Consider the following 17,433-nt stretch of genomic DNA (forward strand, 5'->3'; position numbering starts at 1 on the left):
GAAAACGGATGGGTTGATTTCATACCAACAGATACCCTTGTGAAATACAGACATTATCTATCATAATCCTGCATTCATTGGCCAGTAGCGTGGACATGGAGCTGACATCTCGTAAAATGAAGCTAACGGACGAACTTCATAAATTTTGGGGTTCGGCAACGTGAGTCTCCGATTCTCTTCCACCAAACATTTTTTTCTTCCTCCTCCTCCTCCTCCTTCTTCTTCAATTTCCCCCCAACTGTGTACTTTTTGGCGCATGGATCCATGCTCGATCATTCTCTAGCCTCCTCCTGCTTGTTAGTCGATGCTGCGACTCCATCGCCGCTGGCCGTCGCGTCATGGCGGCTGTCAATCGGAATATGTTTGATGCCTGCGTCGCAGTCGAGCGCCCTCAAGGAGCGTCGCTGCTGGTCTTACCACTGAATCTGATTGCGTTGATTGTCGCTTCTGTATGGGCCTTTTTCCACTTAAAATCACCAGGATCCCACTATGCTATTGACTGACACATCGAGCTCTGCAGTTAGACGACCCGGGCGATCTCGCTCGTCTGTGCCAGACATGTCGGGTCCTCAACTACATGGCCCTCCCCCAACTCTACAAAAACCTCACTCTGACCTCGTACGATAAAATCCGATACCGTGGCGAAGAACCTGAAGGCATGGGAAGTGCCAGCCCGTTTTCCATGGGCTTGAATGCCGTCATCACACGACCATATGCATCGCTGGTTCGGTCGCTGACCCTGCGGGGTGACTGGCGGGAGCTGGAGCTGGAAGAACATGCGCGTGTCGGCCGGGTCCCAGATTCGTCGATGATGCTGAATATCGCCGCACGGGCTGCGGTGGATCGAATGTCGGAGCTGCAGACCTTCAGCTGGGAACTCAGCACGAAAATGCTCGAGACCGTTTACCTGGGTCTGGCGCAGCTGCCCAAACTGACATCATTAACGGTCAGATTCCCTTCGAGCCGGCACCCCCGACCCACAATCACCATTCCCGCGATGCCTCACCTGCGATACCTCAAAATCACCGATATCGATCCTCTGTGTTACCCGGATGACATCTCGACCCTGCTTTGGAAAGCCCGCAAGTTGGTGGAGCTTAAACTCCACTGGTCGCCCCGCATGAGGAATGTGCAGGAGCCCAGTGTTATGCTCCACGACTACTTTCGCAAGTGCACGGCCGCAAAGTACCAGATAGGAATCCGGAAACTAGGGCTTCAGAACCTTTATGCTCGTCACAGCGAAGAGTTCAACACCGCATTCGACTACACGACCGTAAAGGAGGTCACGATCCTCAATGGGACATGTTCAGACGCATCAAATACCTTGAACACATTCGTCGATAGTACTTGGCCCGTAATACCGCGTGACAGACCCGTGGGACTCAAATCAATTCGTGTAGACATCTGCAGTCAACGACAAGTCGAGTTTTTCGCCGGGTTTACGGGGCTGGAGAAGATCTACTTCGTCAGCACGACCAACCCCTATGAATATATCAATTCCCCGAGACAGCTCGCTCCCCCTACAACCCTCACACCACCAGCATCAGAACATACAACCTCATCTCATGACCTAGGAACACCTTCTGCTACAACCACCCGGTCGAACTCGCCAACCCTTCAGGCCAGCATCCGTGATTCCACTCTCAATAGTCTCGTACTTAACCATGCTGCAACTCTCCGACACCTCCTGCTGCCCAGCCGTTGGCCGCTCCCGCCAAATGTCATGGCTCGTCTCGTGCACGCCAGTCCGCAGCTGGAACAGCTATCTTTTGCCCCAGAATTCTCTAGCATGGACACTCTCGGTCTGCTCCTACCATTCTTACGCAATCTCAAAGCATTGCGCTTCCTTATTCCGGACGGGAGCGCCGCCTCGGGACCTGAAACCCCTTGTTCTCTATATGTAAAACCTAAACCTGGGATGCCGCATCCAAAAGGCGCCACGGGGCCGATGCATGGCCCGCGGTCATTCGCGGAGTTTATAGCCCTAGATGATGAAGTCATGGCCGAGAAACTAGGCGAAGCCCTTTCGGACCAGCAAATTTTCCAGCACCTGAAAGTATTCGGCATCGGTCGCAAAGGCTTCCTCCTTGGCGAGTACTACACTGTTCCCGCAGACCAGGAGCAAATGGGGGGCGGGATACAGTCCCAAACGCCCGGGGCGTCTCGCGCGACGAGCGCGGACCTCAACGGAAGCCACGAGCGAAGCCCCTTGGGTGGTCCCGTCGGCACGTCGCAGCAGGATCAAGAGAACGGGTCGGGCGCGGGTCTTTTGAGCCCGGGGTCCAACTCCCCCAAGGGACATTTACAAACGCCGCGAAAGCCCCCTTCCTTACTGGGGAAACGAGCCCGAGAAGACGACGTTTCTGTCGTGCCTTCCGACCAACAAGAGGAGGAGGAGGAGGAGCCACTCGCTGAGATGAATGAGGGTACCTGCTTCATGACCGACCCGAAGCGTCGGTCTTGGCGACGCCGAGTGCGTCGCGTAGGTTGGGATGTTCTTAAAAATTGGGAAATCTGGGGACTGGATACACAGGAGCTGTAGTGATTTTTCCGTCTCACTCTCCATCCATATCCCTGATTTGGCAACCACAAAACGAAATCCCGGTAGCAAAGAACAAATGTCGCCGCTGCAATGACAGTCGGGCTTACTCTCTTCTCACTCACAGAACAACGCAGTACACATCATCACAAACACATGCACATGCACATGCACATGACGATTGAGCATTCGACATTCGACATTCGACATTCGACATTCGATTCCCACATAAAGCAATATGGCATGAACATATTTTCACATGTATCCTGATCTAGGTCGTGATCTAGGTCGCGATCTAGGTCCTTGGGATAGGATGGTGGTATAGATAGCTATTTCAGTTGCATATATTGCGCTTTCGCCGCATTTATAGGCTAGGCTTCGAGGGATGAACTCCGAGCTACGGAGTACCGGAGTACTCCGTAGCTCGTAGTTTTCTATCTCCGTTACGCTCATGTTGGACATGATCATGATCACATACATACTCTACTTTCTATACTATACTATAACTAAGATAAGGACCACCCTAATTAACATAGTACGGTCCTACCGACAAACAAGTAAATAAATAAGCAAGGAAAAAAGTAGAGATCAAAAATATCCATTATGCTCTATCCAGTCATATTCTTCTCTCTTCCTGTACAAGACTATCTACATATCTACATATCTATCTATCTATCTATCTATCTATCTATCTATCGATGTATCCCACAGGGAAGGATAAAAAAAAGAGAGAGAGAGAGAGAGAAAAAAAAAGAATAATGAAAGTAAGAAAGATAAAACTATACAGCACAGGTCTCGCCTGTTGATCATTATTTCAAATCAACCGATTAATAAATCGGTCAGTCAGTCATTCACTCACTGAGGTACCTAGATAGAAGGAGAAGAAGAAGAAGGCCGTCCTAGGTAGAAAGAAAGAAAGAAAGAAAGAAGGAAAGAAAGAAAGAAAGAAAGAAGGAAGGAAGAAGGAAATTACGCCTGAGCCGCAAATCCAAGCCGGGGCCCCTCGGAGTCGAACACGACGTACTGGCTCTTCAGGAAGACGTCGCCGAGGATCGAAAAGTCGAGGCCCTGGTTGTTCTGGATGCCGCCGAAGCAGGTCGAGGAGCCGGTTGTCACGGGGGCATAGTTGATGTATTCGCTGGGGATGACGGCGTCGTAGTCTCCAATGGTGATGGTGAAGGAGGGCAGGGAGGTCGAGCAGGGGAAGACCCAGCCGCCGTAGGATTGGGAGTTCTGGGCGCCGGTGACTTTGCTGTAGTAGGAGTTTGCGATGGCGGTGTCGATGAGGACGAGGGTGGTGCCGGTGTCTTTTTTTTTTTTTTTGGGTTAGCCAAAGAAAAATATAGACTCGTTCGGTGAGAAGAAGAAGAAGAAGAAGAAGAAGAAGAACATACCTGCAATAGCATCGAACTTGGTGGAGCCTGCGGTAGCGGAAAACTTCCAGAAGCCGTCGGAGCTGTCGACGTCGGTGTAGGTGAGTGAGCCGCTGTACTTCTTGCGGTCGATGTGTCCAAAGTCATAGGTGCCAGGGGCGTTATGCTTCAGAGTCACTGCGAAGAGAGGAGAGTCGAGCTGGGACTTGACAGTGTCAAAGAAGGTCTTTTGGGGCAAGGGGGAGACTGTTCAATTTAGAGTTAGATACATGGCCATGCATGGCCATGCATGGCCTTGGTGTTTTTGTTGTTGTTTCGGTGAAACTAACCAGTGTTGATGGAACTGAATGCCAGACCCAGCAGCCCATCGTTGTTCCTGTCCTGCTGGAACTGCGAGCTGATCTGCTGCGCAGCCTCAACAGCTTGGTGTCGAGCAACGACGCTGCCGACAGTCACGGTGTCACGGTAGACGTTACCGCTGGCGTTGCTGCCGTCGCCATAGGAGATCTTCCAAGTGTAACCAGGCATCTTGGTGGAGTTGTCCTTGGGGTTGTAAACGCTGTGGCCGCTCTGCTCGGAAGCGGGGAGCTCAGAGGAGAAAACCCAGCTAGTCTGGTTAGCATGGGCATTAATCATGGGATCAGCTTGTACGTACAGGTCAGCAGAACCAGTGTCAATGTCCAGGTTAAGAACGGTGCCACCGACATCCACGGGGGTGAGGTACTCAGTGTCGTTTTCCTCAGGGGTGGTGACAGCGCTGCCGGAATACGCAGCGGCATGGACGTGAGTAGGCACAATGGCCCCGTACTTCCGCAACGCGTGGGCATAGACAGCAGGAAGGTTGATGCTGCGCTCGGAGACCTTGTGCGCTATCTGGTTCACAGTGAAGCCCTTGAGAGTAGGGACCATAGGCACGGCGGAGGCGACGGCCGAAAGGCCCAGGACGGTGGTGGTGACCTTGCTGAAGACGACCATTTTGGGGCAGGGAAGTGATTGAATGAAAGCAATAGATCTTAACCCTGCAGAGAATGGAAAATCCCTCACCGTACCAGAGTGATAAGGATATATAAGGTAGAGAATAAAAGGAGCCCGAGCTGGTCTGTACGGGAACAATGGGTCCCCACCTGCTTTAGTTTCAAGCATCAAGTAGGACCTATACCCATTCTTGGAATTGACCGGTGAAGATCGTGCGTGCAAAGAGCACATTATGGAGACAGGGAATTGTGACTCGCATCATGGGTTGCAACGCACACCTAGTATGTGCACGGTCATGGCCAGGGGGGAAACTGAGCACGGGATTGGTCGATGGCCACGGCCAGCAACGAGGAATCAGGTTCCTATCACAAGCCAGGCACGGGAGAGAAAGGTGTTTTGAAGCGAAAGAGGAGTAAGCATTCTGAGAGATGACTGGAGGGGTGTTGGCGCAGTATTTGGCTTTGCTTGGTGAGGAAACCAAGACGGCTGGTCTGGGTTGGGTATACAAAACTCTTGACGATCGCCATTTGCTGCTGAAGTTGTAGACGAACGGGGTAAAAGTAAAAGGGTTGATCTGCGGATGCCAGGGACTCAGGGGAAACCCAGTAGAAGAGAGACGAAGATGAAGCAATAAAGATGAAACCAAAACCTGTGTGGCTCACGTGAAACAACCCTCCTCCCTATACAACATCAGAGACCGCTACGAAGCATGTAACCTGCCTCTCTGAATACGAGCCTGGTGCGCCCAGATTGAGACACTCGCCTTCCTACTTAAATTAATTCTGATGACTTTGTATACACGTGTTTCATTGTGTCGCATACCAAGGCATCCTAGGAAAAGGAACCGCCGTTATTCATCACGCATCACTGTACACTCCATCCATCGTACAAGGGAAACATCTCCTCATCTCAGGCTGATTGAACCATCAAGGTTCGCGTAAGTCACAAAAGAAAGGGAAATCAAGTAAAACCGGCCCGAGAAACACCAATAAATACCCCGGGTATTATAATAAACATGAAAAAATCAACATGTACAGCATCGGCATGATCATGCCGTACATAGAATGCGGCCTATGATGATGCCTGCATAAACTGCGAAGGGAGGGTTGGCCCTGACTCAAGCCCATCGCCATTCCCGTCGTACTGCTCGTTGAGGAGAACTTCCAGCATATCGAACTCGCCCACCATCGGTCCCGTTCCTCCCAGACCCTGGTCCACAACCGCCGTCGAGCTGTTGAAGAATTGGTCCAACGGCAGCGCAAACCAGTCAGGAGCCCCCGGGTTCTCGTTCACGGTGTGCGGCGCAACGTTCGATCCTTCCATCTCCCTCGACGGCGGCGTCGCCCGCGGATCATAGTAGTTGTAGTATACAGACGGCGGCGGGGGCATGAATGAGACATTGATATTCGAAGAATTAATCGGTTGTACAGGGATCCCCGCCAGGGGATCATGCACGGAAGCCATCGTCGTACTCGGTGGGTGCCCGTCCACATAGCCGACATTCTGACCTTGCCCTGATGCTGCTGCCGCTCCGTGGCCCTGATGCTGCTGCGGTTGCGGTTGCGGTTGTTGCTGTCCGGGGGTCCACCCATGACGGCTGTTATGGTGGTTGTTGTTGATACTGCTGCTGGCCCCGTCGCGGCGATTCTGCACTCCACCACCTCCTTCTCGCTGTCGGGGAGACTGCACTCGGGAGGCTGGCGCTGGTGTCCGATCTTGCCCGTCGCCATCACCGCTACGGTCCAGGGGGGCAAACCTAAGAAACCGTGTGCGGATGTTGGTCGTCAGAAGCTCGAGGAGTCGCGCGATCGCATGGCTCAGGTGGATGTCATCCACAACACATGTGCGCAGTGCTTCGACTGTTCGGTCTTGCAGGTCCAACGATACTCGCACGTCATCTTCTTTGGCACCGAGAGTGAATGTCTATCACGGTTAGCGACCAGCCATGAAGCTTGGCAGACTACCACGGAAGGAAAATATCTCACTTTGAGGATAAAGATCATCCCGGAAAGTATGCGGAAGCAAGTTCGCACAGGAGCATGTTTCAGATGATCCCCCGGAACAAGTCCCTCAAGCACTGTTTGTAAGATCTTGCGTGACGCATCCACAACCTCCTGGATATATTGCTCATTGACTCGATACAGCTCCATCAGCACATGAAACGAGCCGCCGCTGCCTGATGCGGGCCCAGATCCCGGTCGGTTGTTTTGAGCCTGGGCCGCCTCGTGTGACATGGTTGTCCATCGATCGACCACCGCCTGCAAGGCTAAAGAGTTGACGTATAATCCTGAAAGCCGTTAGACAAAGTTAATTGACTGAAGAGGGAAGGACTTACGCGTATATTCATACTCGATCATGAGAATACTCCGCATTGCAGGTGCCACTACACCTAGATCAGCCTTTTTTTTTCCCGGGGGGGGGGGGGAATCCCACTTACATTCAGTAGCATCGATATTGTGTCGCCATTCTCGAAGAAAAGGCTGGAATCGGTCAATCTGCTCTCGATACCGCCCGCTGCGAATCAGCTCGGAGGTCTGTTCGTTCGAGGCGAACAGGAGCTGGTTACTTTGGTACATGATTTTCGAAATGCCAATCCAACAATCATGCATCTTATCCACGTCATTATCCTTGGATCCTGTTACGGGTGTAGGTTGGATATCATTGGCCCATTGGGGGAGGGGCAGCATAGAGGGAATACCCAGGCGGCCACTACTCTGCGTGATGTACACCAGGATCAGTCGACGCAGCCGACGCTTGCGGGTCTGTTCAGTTGGGGATTCAGCGGCAGCCTTTGCGTCATTCTTCTGGTCGAACACCCCCAATTCAAATGCCAAAGCCTGTGCAGTACTAAGTAACATCCAGGACATCCTGTCTGACCGCCACGCTGGCTCCAGCCACGTCTGGAATGCCAGTCGACCCTCAGGAGCGCCACTGGTACCTCGAGTTGTAGCGTTTTCGCCATCGCCGTCGAGATCTCTGTCATATCGACTCGGAGCATTCGCATCCAGGTCAAGCAGTGCATTCTCATCATCACCAGGAGGGAAGTGCAAATTGCGGGGATGCCAGTCCGTCAGGATCAACAACGCCTCAATCGTGCCCAAAGATCTCAGATTACCTTTGTGGCTGATTTTGGCCGCAGTGGGTGCTAAATCAAAGGACCGAGGTTTGCTGATCCCAATGCCGTTCCCGCCAAACTTCTCCTGGCCCCAGAACAAGCGTTCGATCATACCACGGAGATACGACCAGAGCCGGTCATGAATGTAAAACGCTCGAGAGTGTGCTCCGTCCCCTTTTGGCTTCATATGTCGGGACGATGTTGTCAAGATGGTTACCGCCAGCACAGGTTCGTCAGTAAGGAGCGTACGATGAGTCGAAGGATGAGAGAAATCCGGGACCACAATGGGGCTCAACGGGGCGAGATGTTCGTAGTAGCTAAGAAATTCCGTCAGCAAAACACCCCCGAAAACTCTCGCGTGCGAGAGAGAGAGAGAGAGAGAGAGAAAAGAAAGGAAAAGAAAGGCGGGAGGATCGACTTACTATGCCACATAAGCCATCGATTCCTCGACAGAAAGCCAGCCAGCACGAACAAACCGTAGTCGCGACCATGCCTTGACGGCGTCTTGGAACCCCGACTCCAACGAGTGGTCCACGGAGTCTGCGCGACCATTACTGTCGGGGATGTGCGACTCCCCCGTAGCCAACCCGCCACCCTGATAATAAGAACCAGAATGCACAGCAGTCGATCTCGACTGTCGGGAGAAGGACCCGCCTGCACTTTGTGGAGTTCCCGCCTGGGTGATGGGGGACATGGACGAGTTGAAAGAGGACACCGACTGGCGAGCCGCTGCGTAGCGATTCCCAAGGCTCTGGCGATTCAGGTCTTCCGTCCGTCCTGCGGCCTCCGACAGAAGATGCAGTGCATCGTGGCTGTTACTGATCGCGGGCGACAGGAGTTCGACGGCGGTACGGTTCATCATGGGCTGGTTGCCCTCAAGACTAAACCTTGAGCCCGGTGCCCTTTCCCCAACCGAGTAGGTGGGGGGTCTTGTATTCCTTACATCTGAAAACTGGTTTGTGGATGTAGCAGGCTGGCTGGCAGCATACTGCGGAGGCACATTGGATGAGGGCACCTGGCTCGTTGGCGGGGAGCGCTCGAGCCACTTGGGTCGTGGTTGACTACTGGTTGACTCAAATGGCGACGGATCGTGTTGTTGGTAGGACGAACCATCGCTGGGAGAGCCATTGGCGTTGGATGCGACATCTCCGACCATCATCCGCTTATCGCGACGCAAGACCCCGTCGAGAGTCTCCTCGACGTCGGAGGGCTTGCGTTTGCGCCGGGTGGCGGAGAATTCGCATCGCTTACTTTCTCGTCGACAGCGAACGCACGGTGGAGGGCGGGGGTTATCAACACCTAGATAATGGGAGGGGAGGGAATAGAATCAGCATCCGACGGCAAAAGACAGGATGAATCTGGGTGAAAAATTGGGGGAGGGGGGGGGGGGATAGTCTCACTACCGAGGTCACACTTGACCTTGCGCTTGCGACATGGATCGCAGGCCTGGTAGCCACGACGATGTTGCTGATTCTGTGGCGAAGGGGATCTGCGATCGGAATCGTGAGAATAAAGAGTGGCCTCCTGCTGGCCACCCTGAGAGGACATCATAACCAAGAAGGAGTCCTGTATCTCTTTCTCTTTCTCTCTCTCTCTCTCTCTCTCACTCTGAATTAACTGAGCTGCGTTGGAATCTGGGGAAACTGCAGATTTGCCGATGCAAAGCGAAGATGCCGGGAGAAAGCGGTGGAGGTTCTTTGTTAAAGAAAAATCAAGGATGTGAGAAGAAGAACATCTTGATTATTACATTGAGTTCAAGACAAGAGAAATGCGGGGTAGACAATCTAAGACAAGCACGAGCAGAAGAAGAAGAAGAAGAAGAAGAAGAAGAAGAGAAGAAGCGAGGTGGTGATTTGAAGTGGATCGTGAGATTTTTAATCTTTTAGTGGTCCAGTCAGTGTGAACTTGTTATCGATTATAATTCTAATAGACTCTCCTAATAGACTCTCACTAAGAATAAACCTCAGGGTCGACTGCATGATTGAATAATAATGAGTTCCTGATTGTACTTCTAGATAGAGTATATTAGAAAGGGGGAGAGATGATTCCTCTTGCTTGTAGCTTCGGAAGATGCTGGTGACGATGATAGCAAAAGCAAGATATCATATGTACAATGCAAATCAATCCTCACCAAAGGAGAGAAAAAGAAAAGAAGAAAAACCAAAGCTTGTACAGCACTTCTCTGGCAGATTTGAAATTAATTCCCCAATAATCACACGCCCTAAGCACATAGATCGTACTCAAGCCCACCGCGCCGTTACATCGGCCCCTTCTCCCTATTAGCCCACCTGAGAAGAGCCCGAACCACTCGGGACTGATAGCCCGGTCGGGTTGTTCCCTTGGTCTGTTGTTATTTCCCCATTCATTTTCGATGTCGGGTGCGTTCCCTTTCGGGGAAAGACGCTTTCGCCATATGCGACGCTGTCTTCACTTCCTCGTCGTGATAAACAGGGCGTCAACCGACCCGGGAGAAGCCCCCGGATCCCGCCTGCTTTCCGGGCGGGGATCTCGGAGGACCGCGCCGTGAGGACGTACAGCAGATACTTCAGGTTGGGCAACGTGTGGCGGATATCCAACACCCGTAGACCTTGTTTGTTGAGCAAGAATTCAATGTCTTTGTTCAGTAAAAACACCCCGTACTCGAACCGGTACTGCACGTTGACCGGATGCAGCGGATAGGTCCGTTGCGGGAGAGACGAGGACACCGGGTCCTGGATCAATGAAGTCGACGAGTACGGGGTGATGGGGTATGGGACGGGGATCGACAGGTAGAACGACAACAGATAAACCAGGTGCGCCGTGTATCCTAGCGCTGCCGCCACCGCGTCCCGGTCCACGTCCGTAAAATTCGAATTGGGAAGCGCCAGCCCACCAATGGTAAAGCCAAGCGGTTTGTCGGGAATCGGGTCGATAGGAAAAATCTCCAGGAGGTCTTCAGAAATGCGCCGGATCTGACCCTTGGTCTCGTCCGTGTTGTGATCCAGCAATTTCCTGCTGGAGAAGAGTTTCCCCTGCGCGTCTGGAAGATGACTACGCACCCTCTCTTGAGTGCGATGCCCGCGCTCCATGGCCTCCTTTCTCTCGCGGATACTGGCGATGAGGTCTTCCTTCCGCTTGTACGCCAAGCGGAGCTGCTTCCTCTCTGCGGAGACTGCGTTCCTCGTGAGCGCGAGCTTATCCTGAGCCCGGGATGCCTCGCTGGTCATGTTCAGGGCATGTTGGTTCTGTTCCAGGATAGAGCTAATCTGGGACTCCAGACGTTCCCTCGTGATCAAGGCGTCCTGGATGCATTCATCCAGGTTTGCTAGCCGCATCAACGCGTCATACGAGGACGTTGGTACTGTGGTCGGATCACTAGATTTAGAGCTTTGCATCGGTAACGTCGTCCATAACGGCGGGATATCGGTCAGGTTCGTGTACACCCCGTCGGGAAAATGAAATAGAATAGAATTCGAGGGCAATGGCTGGTGGAAGCTGTCCAACGACCGCCCCAGAAACTGGAGAGACTGAAGGTGTAGTTGTAGTTCCACCAGCACTATATAATCCTCCATCGCTACGGTCTTCACCCATACTTTCAATGTCAGCCGATCCAAGCGAGAAACCAATGGCCCGCAAATGCTCAGGTCAAACGAGCGGAAGTTCGGATTCGTCGTGTTTTCCACAACCTCGCTCACGTACACGGGTTCGTCGACGCCGTCGCAATGCATCGAGAACCACGTATTGGCCATCCGGCTTCGTGTAATATCCTCCAACATCACCTGTCGTGTCCGGGGGTTGGGATCGCTCCATATCAAGGTATTCCTCCGGTGGACCGGTCGCAGCGGCAGTTGCTGCTCATTCGGAATGTCCTGGTCGCCAGTTGCAGGCTGGGATTTTAGAGTAGAGAAGGACCGTGAGTGGTGTAGCAATCGATTCGCATCTTGGGCCAGGATCTTCGACGGGGATTGCAGCGAGTTGGGGATATCCTCATCGTCAATTGTCTTCCCTCGAGCCCGACTCGGAGGTGCGAGACCAAGGTTCCGTACGGAGATGGCTTGTAAATGTCGAAGCTTGCGGCTCTAAAAACCAAAGGATCAGTTATTTAACAAGTTCATTTCTCCTTTCTGGTAAGGGACACTACCCACCGATGGGAATAGGAAGGATCTTTCGCAACGACCGCTAGCATCGTCATTGATCAACCCATCCGCGGTGTTGGCTGTCGACATTGCGAGCCGTCAGAAAAGCAAAAGCGTCTGTACCTCTTCATCCAGACATCATATAAAAAAATAAAAGTAAACTCCCCTCCAAAAAAAAAAAGGGATAAAACAAAAAAAAAGAGCCCTTAATAAACCGTAATTGAAAAAGGAACGCAAACTTATGCTGACAGTTGACAGAGAGCTTCTACCTAATAGTTAACTAGTGAGGGACTTGAGAGTGTCGGCGGATTCCCCCGTTTGGTTCCCGCCGTTCGTCGAAAAATTGATGATCCGCGCTTCTTCCTCTTCCACCTCACCTCCATAGCTTGACCACTACCACTACAACACCCAATCCATCTCTCTCCCCCTCTTAAATCCAATTATGCGATAGAGTGAATTACGCTCTATTCCTTGACTCCGCACTTTTACATAACTCACGCGAGGCCCAGTCCCGCGTTCCCGGCCGCAATGGCCTCACAACCCGTCTCCAAGCCTTTCCAGAAGATCCTGGATCCCACCAAGATCGGAACCTGGAACATTGTCCGTCGTCCGCCAGTCGAGAATCACAGTTTGATCCAAGGGAAGCCTCGGGAGCAGAATTCCAACGCATTCAAGACACACCAGTTCAAGGAGGGAACGCGGTTACGAAAGGCCTTGAATGCTCTCACCCACGGCAAAAATATCTTTGTCTACCATAACATCCGCACAAACCAAGTTGTCTATTCGTTGACACGGTACTTGGAGGTGAGACCTCGCATTGTTCTCCTCCTATCCTGGGATATATGACTAATTTTGCCGCTCCGCCCCCCCCCCCCCCCCCCTGTAGAAAAACAGCGTCCTCCGACAACTCGTATACCATGGGAAGAAAACCGTCCCCGCAGCGCTCCGCAAAGACATGTGGGTTCCCTACTATTCCGTGCACTTCAACGACTCCAAAATCGGTCTCCGCGCATACCATCTCCTCCGTGAATTCGCCATGCAGCGCCAACTCTCCCCTCCCCGGGAGATGATCACAATCACAGAACAATTCCTGGACCAGAAGCGACCAAAGAGCCCTGAGGAGGCTGAGAAATTCAATGAAAAATACAGTGACAAGGTCGGGTGGCTGATGGAGAAGAAGCACCGCGCTCGCGCTCTCATGGACCAGAAGGCCACAAGCGTTGCTGATATCTCCGCCGTCCTGGCGATCCAGGAGGAGGAAATCAAGGACGGCTTTGCCGATGGCCAGAGAGGATATCTGACTCGTACTGCGAGGAAGCGTCGAAGGGATGCCCGGAAGAAGGAGGACGCCAAGGCTGAAGAGCATGCCGCGCGTGTTGCCAATCTAGAATCGACTCTGAGCTCCGCGATGGTGGACTACAAAATCCAGGAGACGGAAGAGAACACCGCGGCACTGGAGGGCGACCTGGTGAAGATCCTTTGGACCGATGTTCATGACGCTCGCTTCGCTGAAACCTGGCCTGAACGAGTTCGACACGGCGAGCTGGACCTATCCCGTGACCATGTCATGCCTGGCCAGAAGCCTATCTATGGAGTCGAGGTTCTTGCTAACGAGGAGTTCAAGGAGAAGACTGCCTAAGCAGCTAGGCGAGGAATTGTACTATGTGTGTTCTGTGCTCTGTGCTCTGTATCGTGATGGTTCCCTCCCTTCCTGTGGATATCTGTTCTTGTGATTAAAGAGGGGATTTTTTTTTTTTGTAACATCCCTCCAAACGTGTGTATTTTTAGATATCAAGCTCCTTTAAACAACAATAACTACTATTACTTGTCCCCTCTTCTTCCTGCATCTATGAAATAATTCTTCGACTTTAGCAGACACAGACCAATATACAATACATACGCTTTTTTTTTAAAAAAAAAAAAGGACTGCAGATTGCATGGGGCTTCCATAACATGAGTCGACCTGGAAAGGCTCAGAGTAAAGATTCCCATTGTCTCTGTATTTGCAGATATGCAAAACAGGTTTACATTCATCACGTCGAGATACAAGTACACCACCACCAGACCTGTTCCTTAGTGGACAAAGAACAAGGGCTCGGGAATGCAGAATAAGCACTGAAAGAGAAAGCAGCGTGTCCAAAACAGATACAAATCAGATCGGCCGGGTAGAAGAAGAAATGAAATGCTGGGCACTCAGGAGGTCCATGCAACCCCGATTTACCAAGTCTGGACATGAAAGAAAATCCGGAAAAGGGGGGAGTTGCTGTAATCGATCCCAGTAGCTTAGTGATGGATAGAAAGAGATATAAAATGTGACCACAAAGGAGAAAAGGTTGCAAAAAAAAAAAAAAAAAAAAAAAAAGGCAAAGAGAAATCTTCCTTTGATTCAATCCAGGTTATATATGCCTGTAGCTTTCTATCCTCCTCCTCAAGATAATACCAGTGCCTTGAGCCATTAGACCCCGTTCATGAACCGTTGCTCGCATGAGGCTGGCCAGTCTGATTGAGCACCTGAGCCGCGTTGTCCGCCCTGACAGACAGCTCCGGGCCAGGTTCCTGAGTCGAGGCTTTCTCTAAAATCTCTTTGTAAGATTCCCCGGCTGTCTCGGGGTTATCTGCGATTCCGGCATTGGCCATACTTTTCCTAGCCCCCTCCACGATCTTGTCAGCTTCACTTACTCCATGACCCACGTTCACAGATGAAAGTGCCTCTCCACAAATTTGGCTGAATGTGCGGTTGGCCATTTCCCGTACTTTGTCCGCATCAAAACGGATCACCATACAGGAAAGGTTATCCGTACTAAACCGTGCAAGTGCATGATCAACAAGAATCTTCGATGCCTCCTGGGCATCCGAAACATTGCGGATCAGATCCACAGCTTCCTGATCGCTACAGACATCCCAGAGCTAGAAAATTGATTAGTACCATCCAAGACAAAACAAAAAAAAATATAACAAGATATTCAGGGCTACTCACCCCATCGCAGGCAAGGATAATAAACTCATCACAATCCGATTGGACGACTGTTTCTGTTGTGTATGGATGGCCAGTTACGAGGTCTTTGAGATACGCATCACCAAGAGCTCTCGTCACGGCCAGAACTCCATTCACGCGATTATTGAGAATCAAACCACCAGCATTGGCGATTCGTTTCCCTTCGTTCTCATCGCTGCCTTTGTGGTCATAGGACAACCGAAGGGCTTTGCCATTTCGACATAAAATGACACGGGCATCACCGACATTAGCGGTATAGAGGACACGTTGGCGAGTGGCCTTTTCCCGTAGTCTCTGGTGAAGAGATGCGGTTGGAGTAGCGACAGTCGCCTGGGTTGGTGTATCACCGGCCTCCGAGTCCGCCTCGCCCTTGGCGGCTGCCGCTGCGGCGGCGGCGGCGGGCGTGAGAGCGGACGAACCTGTCATGGAATTGGGAGAAGGAACCCGATCTTCCCATCTTAGCAACGCAATAACTGCAGTACAGCCGCTGTTCTTCAAGGGGAGTTTCTCCAACTGCTGATCAACCGTAGTGAATGTCTGGTCGAGGAGTTCCGGCACCGGGGTACTGGGATTCTTGCGCATAACATCTTCCAGAACAAGATGCAGCTTTTTCCCACACCATTGCGCAGCAAAGGTGCCCGCATGCCCATCAAAAATAGCAAAATAGCCATTATCAGTTTCCACCAGGTTGGTGGTTGCTTCCGTCCGGGGGAATGCATCACGAGGACTGGGGGGGCTTTGACTAACACCATCCAGCTGAGGAACCGGTGCAGGGGCTCCCAGAAAGTTGTAGAGATAAGAATGGGTATCTTCCATGGTTCGGCGGCATTTTCGATTCCGGTCCTCTGTCACGCCGACTCTGAATGATGACCGAGGCGTTGGCAACGATTCACCCGCTGAATTGTTCAGCGACCCTTGTGGGACATTTAGCGCTGGATCCATACTTCCGTATTTCTGAATCGAGGGGGCTTCTTGAATCGGATAGTTAAAGGAGTTCTCAGTTCGGGGACTACTGCTGAGACTTAATGAATTCTTTGCGTTGGTGAAAAATGTCGCGGCCTTTGTGACTGTGCTGCTCCGGCGCTTCTTTTCGCCGCCAGGGCTCTGTTCCTCACTCGCTCTCCGTGTGAAGAAGCTACCAGGAGGAGAGAATCGCTTCTGGGAGACTCCGGTATCCTCCGTCTGGATACTCAGGGAGGGCGTATTGATGGCACCGGAGCGGGCGATTGCCTCTGGTTTCTCTTTGGGTGGGCTCGAGGAGCCACTGAACATCCTGTTCAGCAACCCACCCTGACCGGAAAAACTTCTCCGCTTATTACCTGCCAGCTTGATTGTCTTTTCCACGATGGATGCTACAAATCCGATGTCAAGTCAACGGAACGACGAGAATAGGGCGGTGACGGGTGACGGATGACGGATATCGACAAAGCGGGCGATGGGGACTGACGTAGGAAAAGGAGATGTTGCGGCGGAAGCGGGGGGGGATGAGTCTTGAATAAAAAGAGGATATTAGCCACCAGTCTGAGGGGATGGTAGTCCTCAACCCGAGCGGGTGAACGAGGAAGCATTTTGGAGAGACTCCGGTGACTTTTCAAATAGCACTGTCGCCAGATATGATGATGACGATGATGATGATGATGGATGCAACATGCCAGCAAGGGAAACTACATGGAAGGGGAGTCTCGGGGTTCTTTTCTGGGGAAATGCAAAAACAGTGCCTAATGAAAGTCCAGCACGAGTTTTCCAAGGTCACCACGAATCGCAATCTGATCCCAACAGGACTGGCAGATATACGTGGATCGGGCGCGATGGGCTACTTCTGGTGAACCCCGCTGCGCGCTGGGAGTGGGATTGTAGGACAGAGGCTAGAAGGGTTAAAGAAGACTCACGGAAAGGGAGAAATCGAGACCAGTCTGAGAGTCAGATCTGGTAGGAGGTGCGGGTATCCTGAATTGATAAATGGAGGAGAGGCGCAGCAGTAATAATATTAATAGGATTAATGATGGGGATGGTAGGTGGGAGGGAGGGAGGACATTTATTATTAGAAGTGAGAGTACCACGACGGTAACTTCTGCTACTGGGTTCCCACCCACTCTTCCTTCTTGTTCATGGAGGAACACTTGAAAATATTTTATGATGATGATTATTCTTATTAACTAATGTTCTTCATGACTATCATTATTAATACTAGTTAGTAGGTACTAGTAGTAATAATATAAGGGTCAAGTGTAATTTGCTCATAGCATGTTCCTGATACCTACAAAGTACCTAAGACAATCTTTATTCTAGACTAAAAAATAAAAAACTCCTGAGAATAGTTA

The 17,433-nt window shown here is 51.6% G+C and overlaps 8 protein-coding genes across 8 annotated transcripts; 3 read left to right on the forward strand and 5 right to left on the reverse strand.

Annotated features, from left to right (window-relative positions):
* Positions 1-95: 95 nt before the first annotated feature.
* On the forward strand, positions 96-2,542 carry P175DRAFT_0529176 (uncharacterized protein; the record flags this gene model as incomplete). The annotated part of the gene is made up of 3 exons (XM_040899665.1): positions 96-160; positions 284-449; positions 521-2,542. The coding sequence occupies 3 exons, from the start codon at positions 96-98 to the stop codon at positions 2,540-2,542; spliced, it is 2,253 nt and encodes a 750-aa protein (XP_040757003.1).
* Positions 2,543-3,508: 966 nt separating this feature from the next.
* Positions 3,509-4,887, reverse strand: P175DRAFT_0429296 (pepsin-like aspartic protease; the record flags this gene model as incomplete). Its single annotated transcript, XM_040893351.1, has 4 exons — positions 3,509-3,846; positions 3,934-4,158; positions 4,242-4,519; positions 4,568-4,887. 4 exons carry the CDS (start codon positions 4,885-4,887, stop codon positions 3,509-3,511), a joined length of 1,161 nt encoding a protein of 386 aa, XP_040757004.1.
* Positions 4,888-5,538: 651 nt separating this feature from the next.
* P175DRAFT_085681 (Zn(II)2Cys6 transcription factor domain-containing protein) lies at positions 5,539-9,917 on the reverse strand. Its single transcript, XM_040901118.1, has 6 exons — positions 9,403-9,917; positions 8,425-9,301; positions 7,325-8,319; positions 7,223-7,270; positions 6,873-7,174; positions 5,539-6,810 (listed from the first exon to the last, which is right to left on the reverse strand). The coding sequence occupies exons 1-6, from the start codon at positions 9,551-9,553 to the stop codon at positions 5,959-5,961; spliced, it is 3,225 nt and encodes a 1,074-aa protein (XP_040757005.1). The 5' UTR covers positions 9,554-9,917; the 3' UTR covers positions 5,539-5,958.
* A 364-nt stretch (positions 9,918-10,281) lies between these two features.
* Positions 10,282-12,207, reverse strand: P175DRAFT_0426764 (putative UV radiation resistance protein (UVRAG); the record flags this gene model as incomplete). The annotated part of the gene is made up of 2 exons (XM_040893196.1): positions 10,282-12,060; positions 12,127-12,207. The coding sequence occupies 2 exons, from the start codon at positions 12,205-12,207 to the stop codon at positions 10,282-10,284; spliced, it is 1,860 nt and encodes a 619-aa protein (XP_040757006.1).
* A 438-nt stretch (positions 12,208-12,645) lies between these two features.
* On the forward strand, positions 12,646-13,756 carry P175DRAFT_0427752 (mitochondrial 54S ribosomal protein mL67; the record flags this gene model as incomplete). Its single annotated transcript, XM_040893264.1, has 2 exons — positions 12,646-12,921; positions 13,004-13,756. 2 exons carry the CDS (start codon positions 12,646-12,648, stop codon positions 13,754-13,756), a joined length of 1,029 nt encoding a protein of 342 aa, XP_040757007.1.
* A 1-nt stretch (position 13,757) lies between these two features.
* On the reverse strand, positions 13,758-14,555 carry P175DRAFT_0498716 (uncharacterized protein). The gene has a single exon (XM_040896566.1). It carries the CDS (start codon positions 14,349-14,351, stop codon positions 14,151-14,153), a length of 201 nt encoding a protein of 66 aa, XP_040757008.1. The 5' UTR covers positions 14,352-14,555; the 3' UTR covers positions 13,758-14,150.
* A 28-nt stretch (positions 14,556-14,583) lies between these two features.
* On the reverse strand, positions 14,584-16,384 carry ptcG (type 2C protein phosphatase PTC1; the record flags this gene model as incomplete). The annotated part of the gene is made up of 2 exons (XM_040893380.1): positions 14,584-15,024; positions 15,095-16,384. 2 exons carry the CDS (start codon positions 16,382-16,384, stop codon positions 14,584-14,586), a joined length of 1,731 nt encoding a protein of 576 aa, XP_040757009.1.
* Positions 16,385-16,457: 73 nt separating this feature from the next.
* Positions 16,458-17,045, forward strand: P175DRAFT_0529182 (uncharacterized protein; the record flags this gene model as incomplete). The annotated part of the gene is made up of 3 exons (XM_040899666.1): positions 16,458-16,515; positions 16,570-16,600; positions 16,649-17,045. 3 exons carry the CDS (start codon positions 16,458-16,460, stop codon positions 17,043-17,045), a joined length of 486 nt encoding a protein of 161 aa, XP_040757010.1.
* Positions 17,046-17,433: the final 388 nt, after the last annotated feature.

This window comes from Aspergillus ochraceoroseus (assembly GCF_002846915.1).
Source record: "Aspergillus ochraceoroseus IBT 24754 chromosome Unknown P175scaffold_1, whole genome shotgun sequence".
Taxonomy (NCBI): domain Eukaryota; kingdom Fungi; phylum Ascomycota; class Eurotiomycetes; order Eurotiales; family Aspergillaceae; genus Aspergillus; species Aspergillus ochraceoroseus.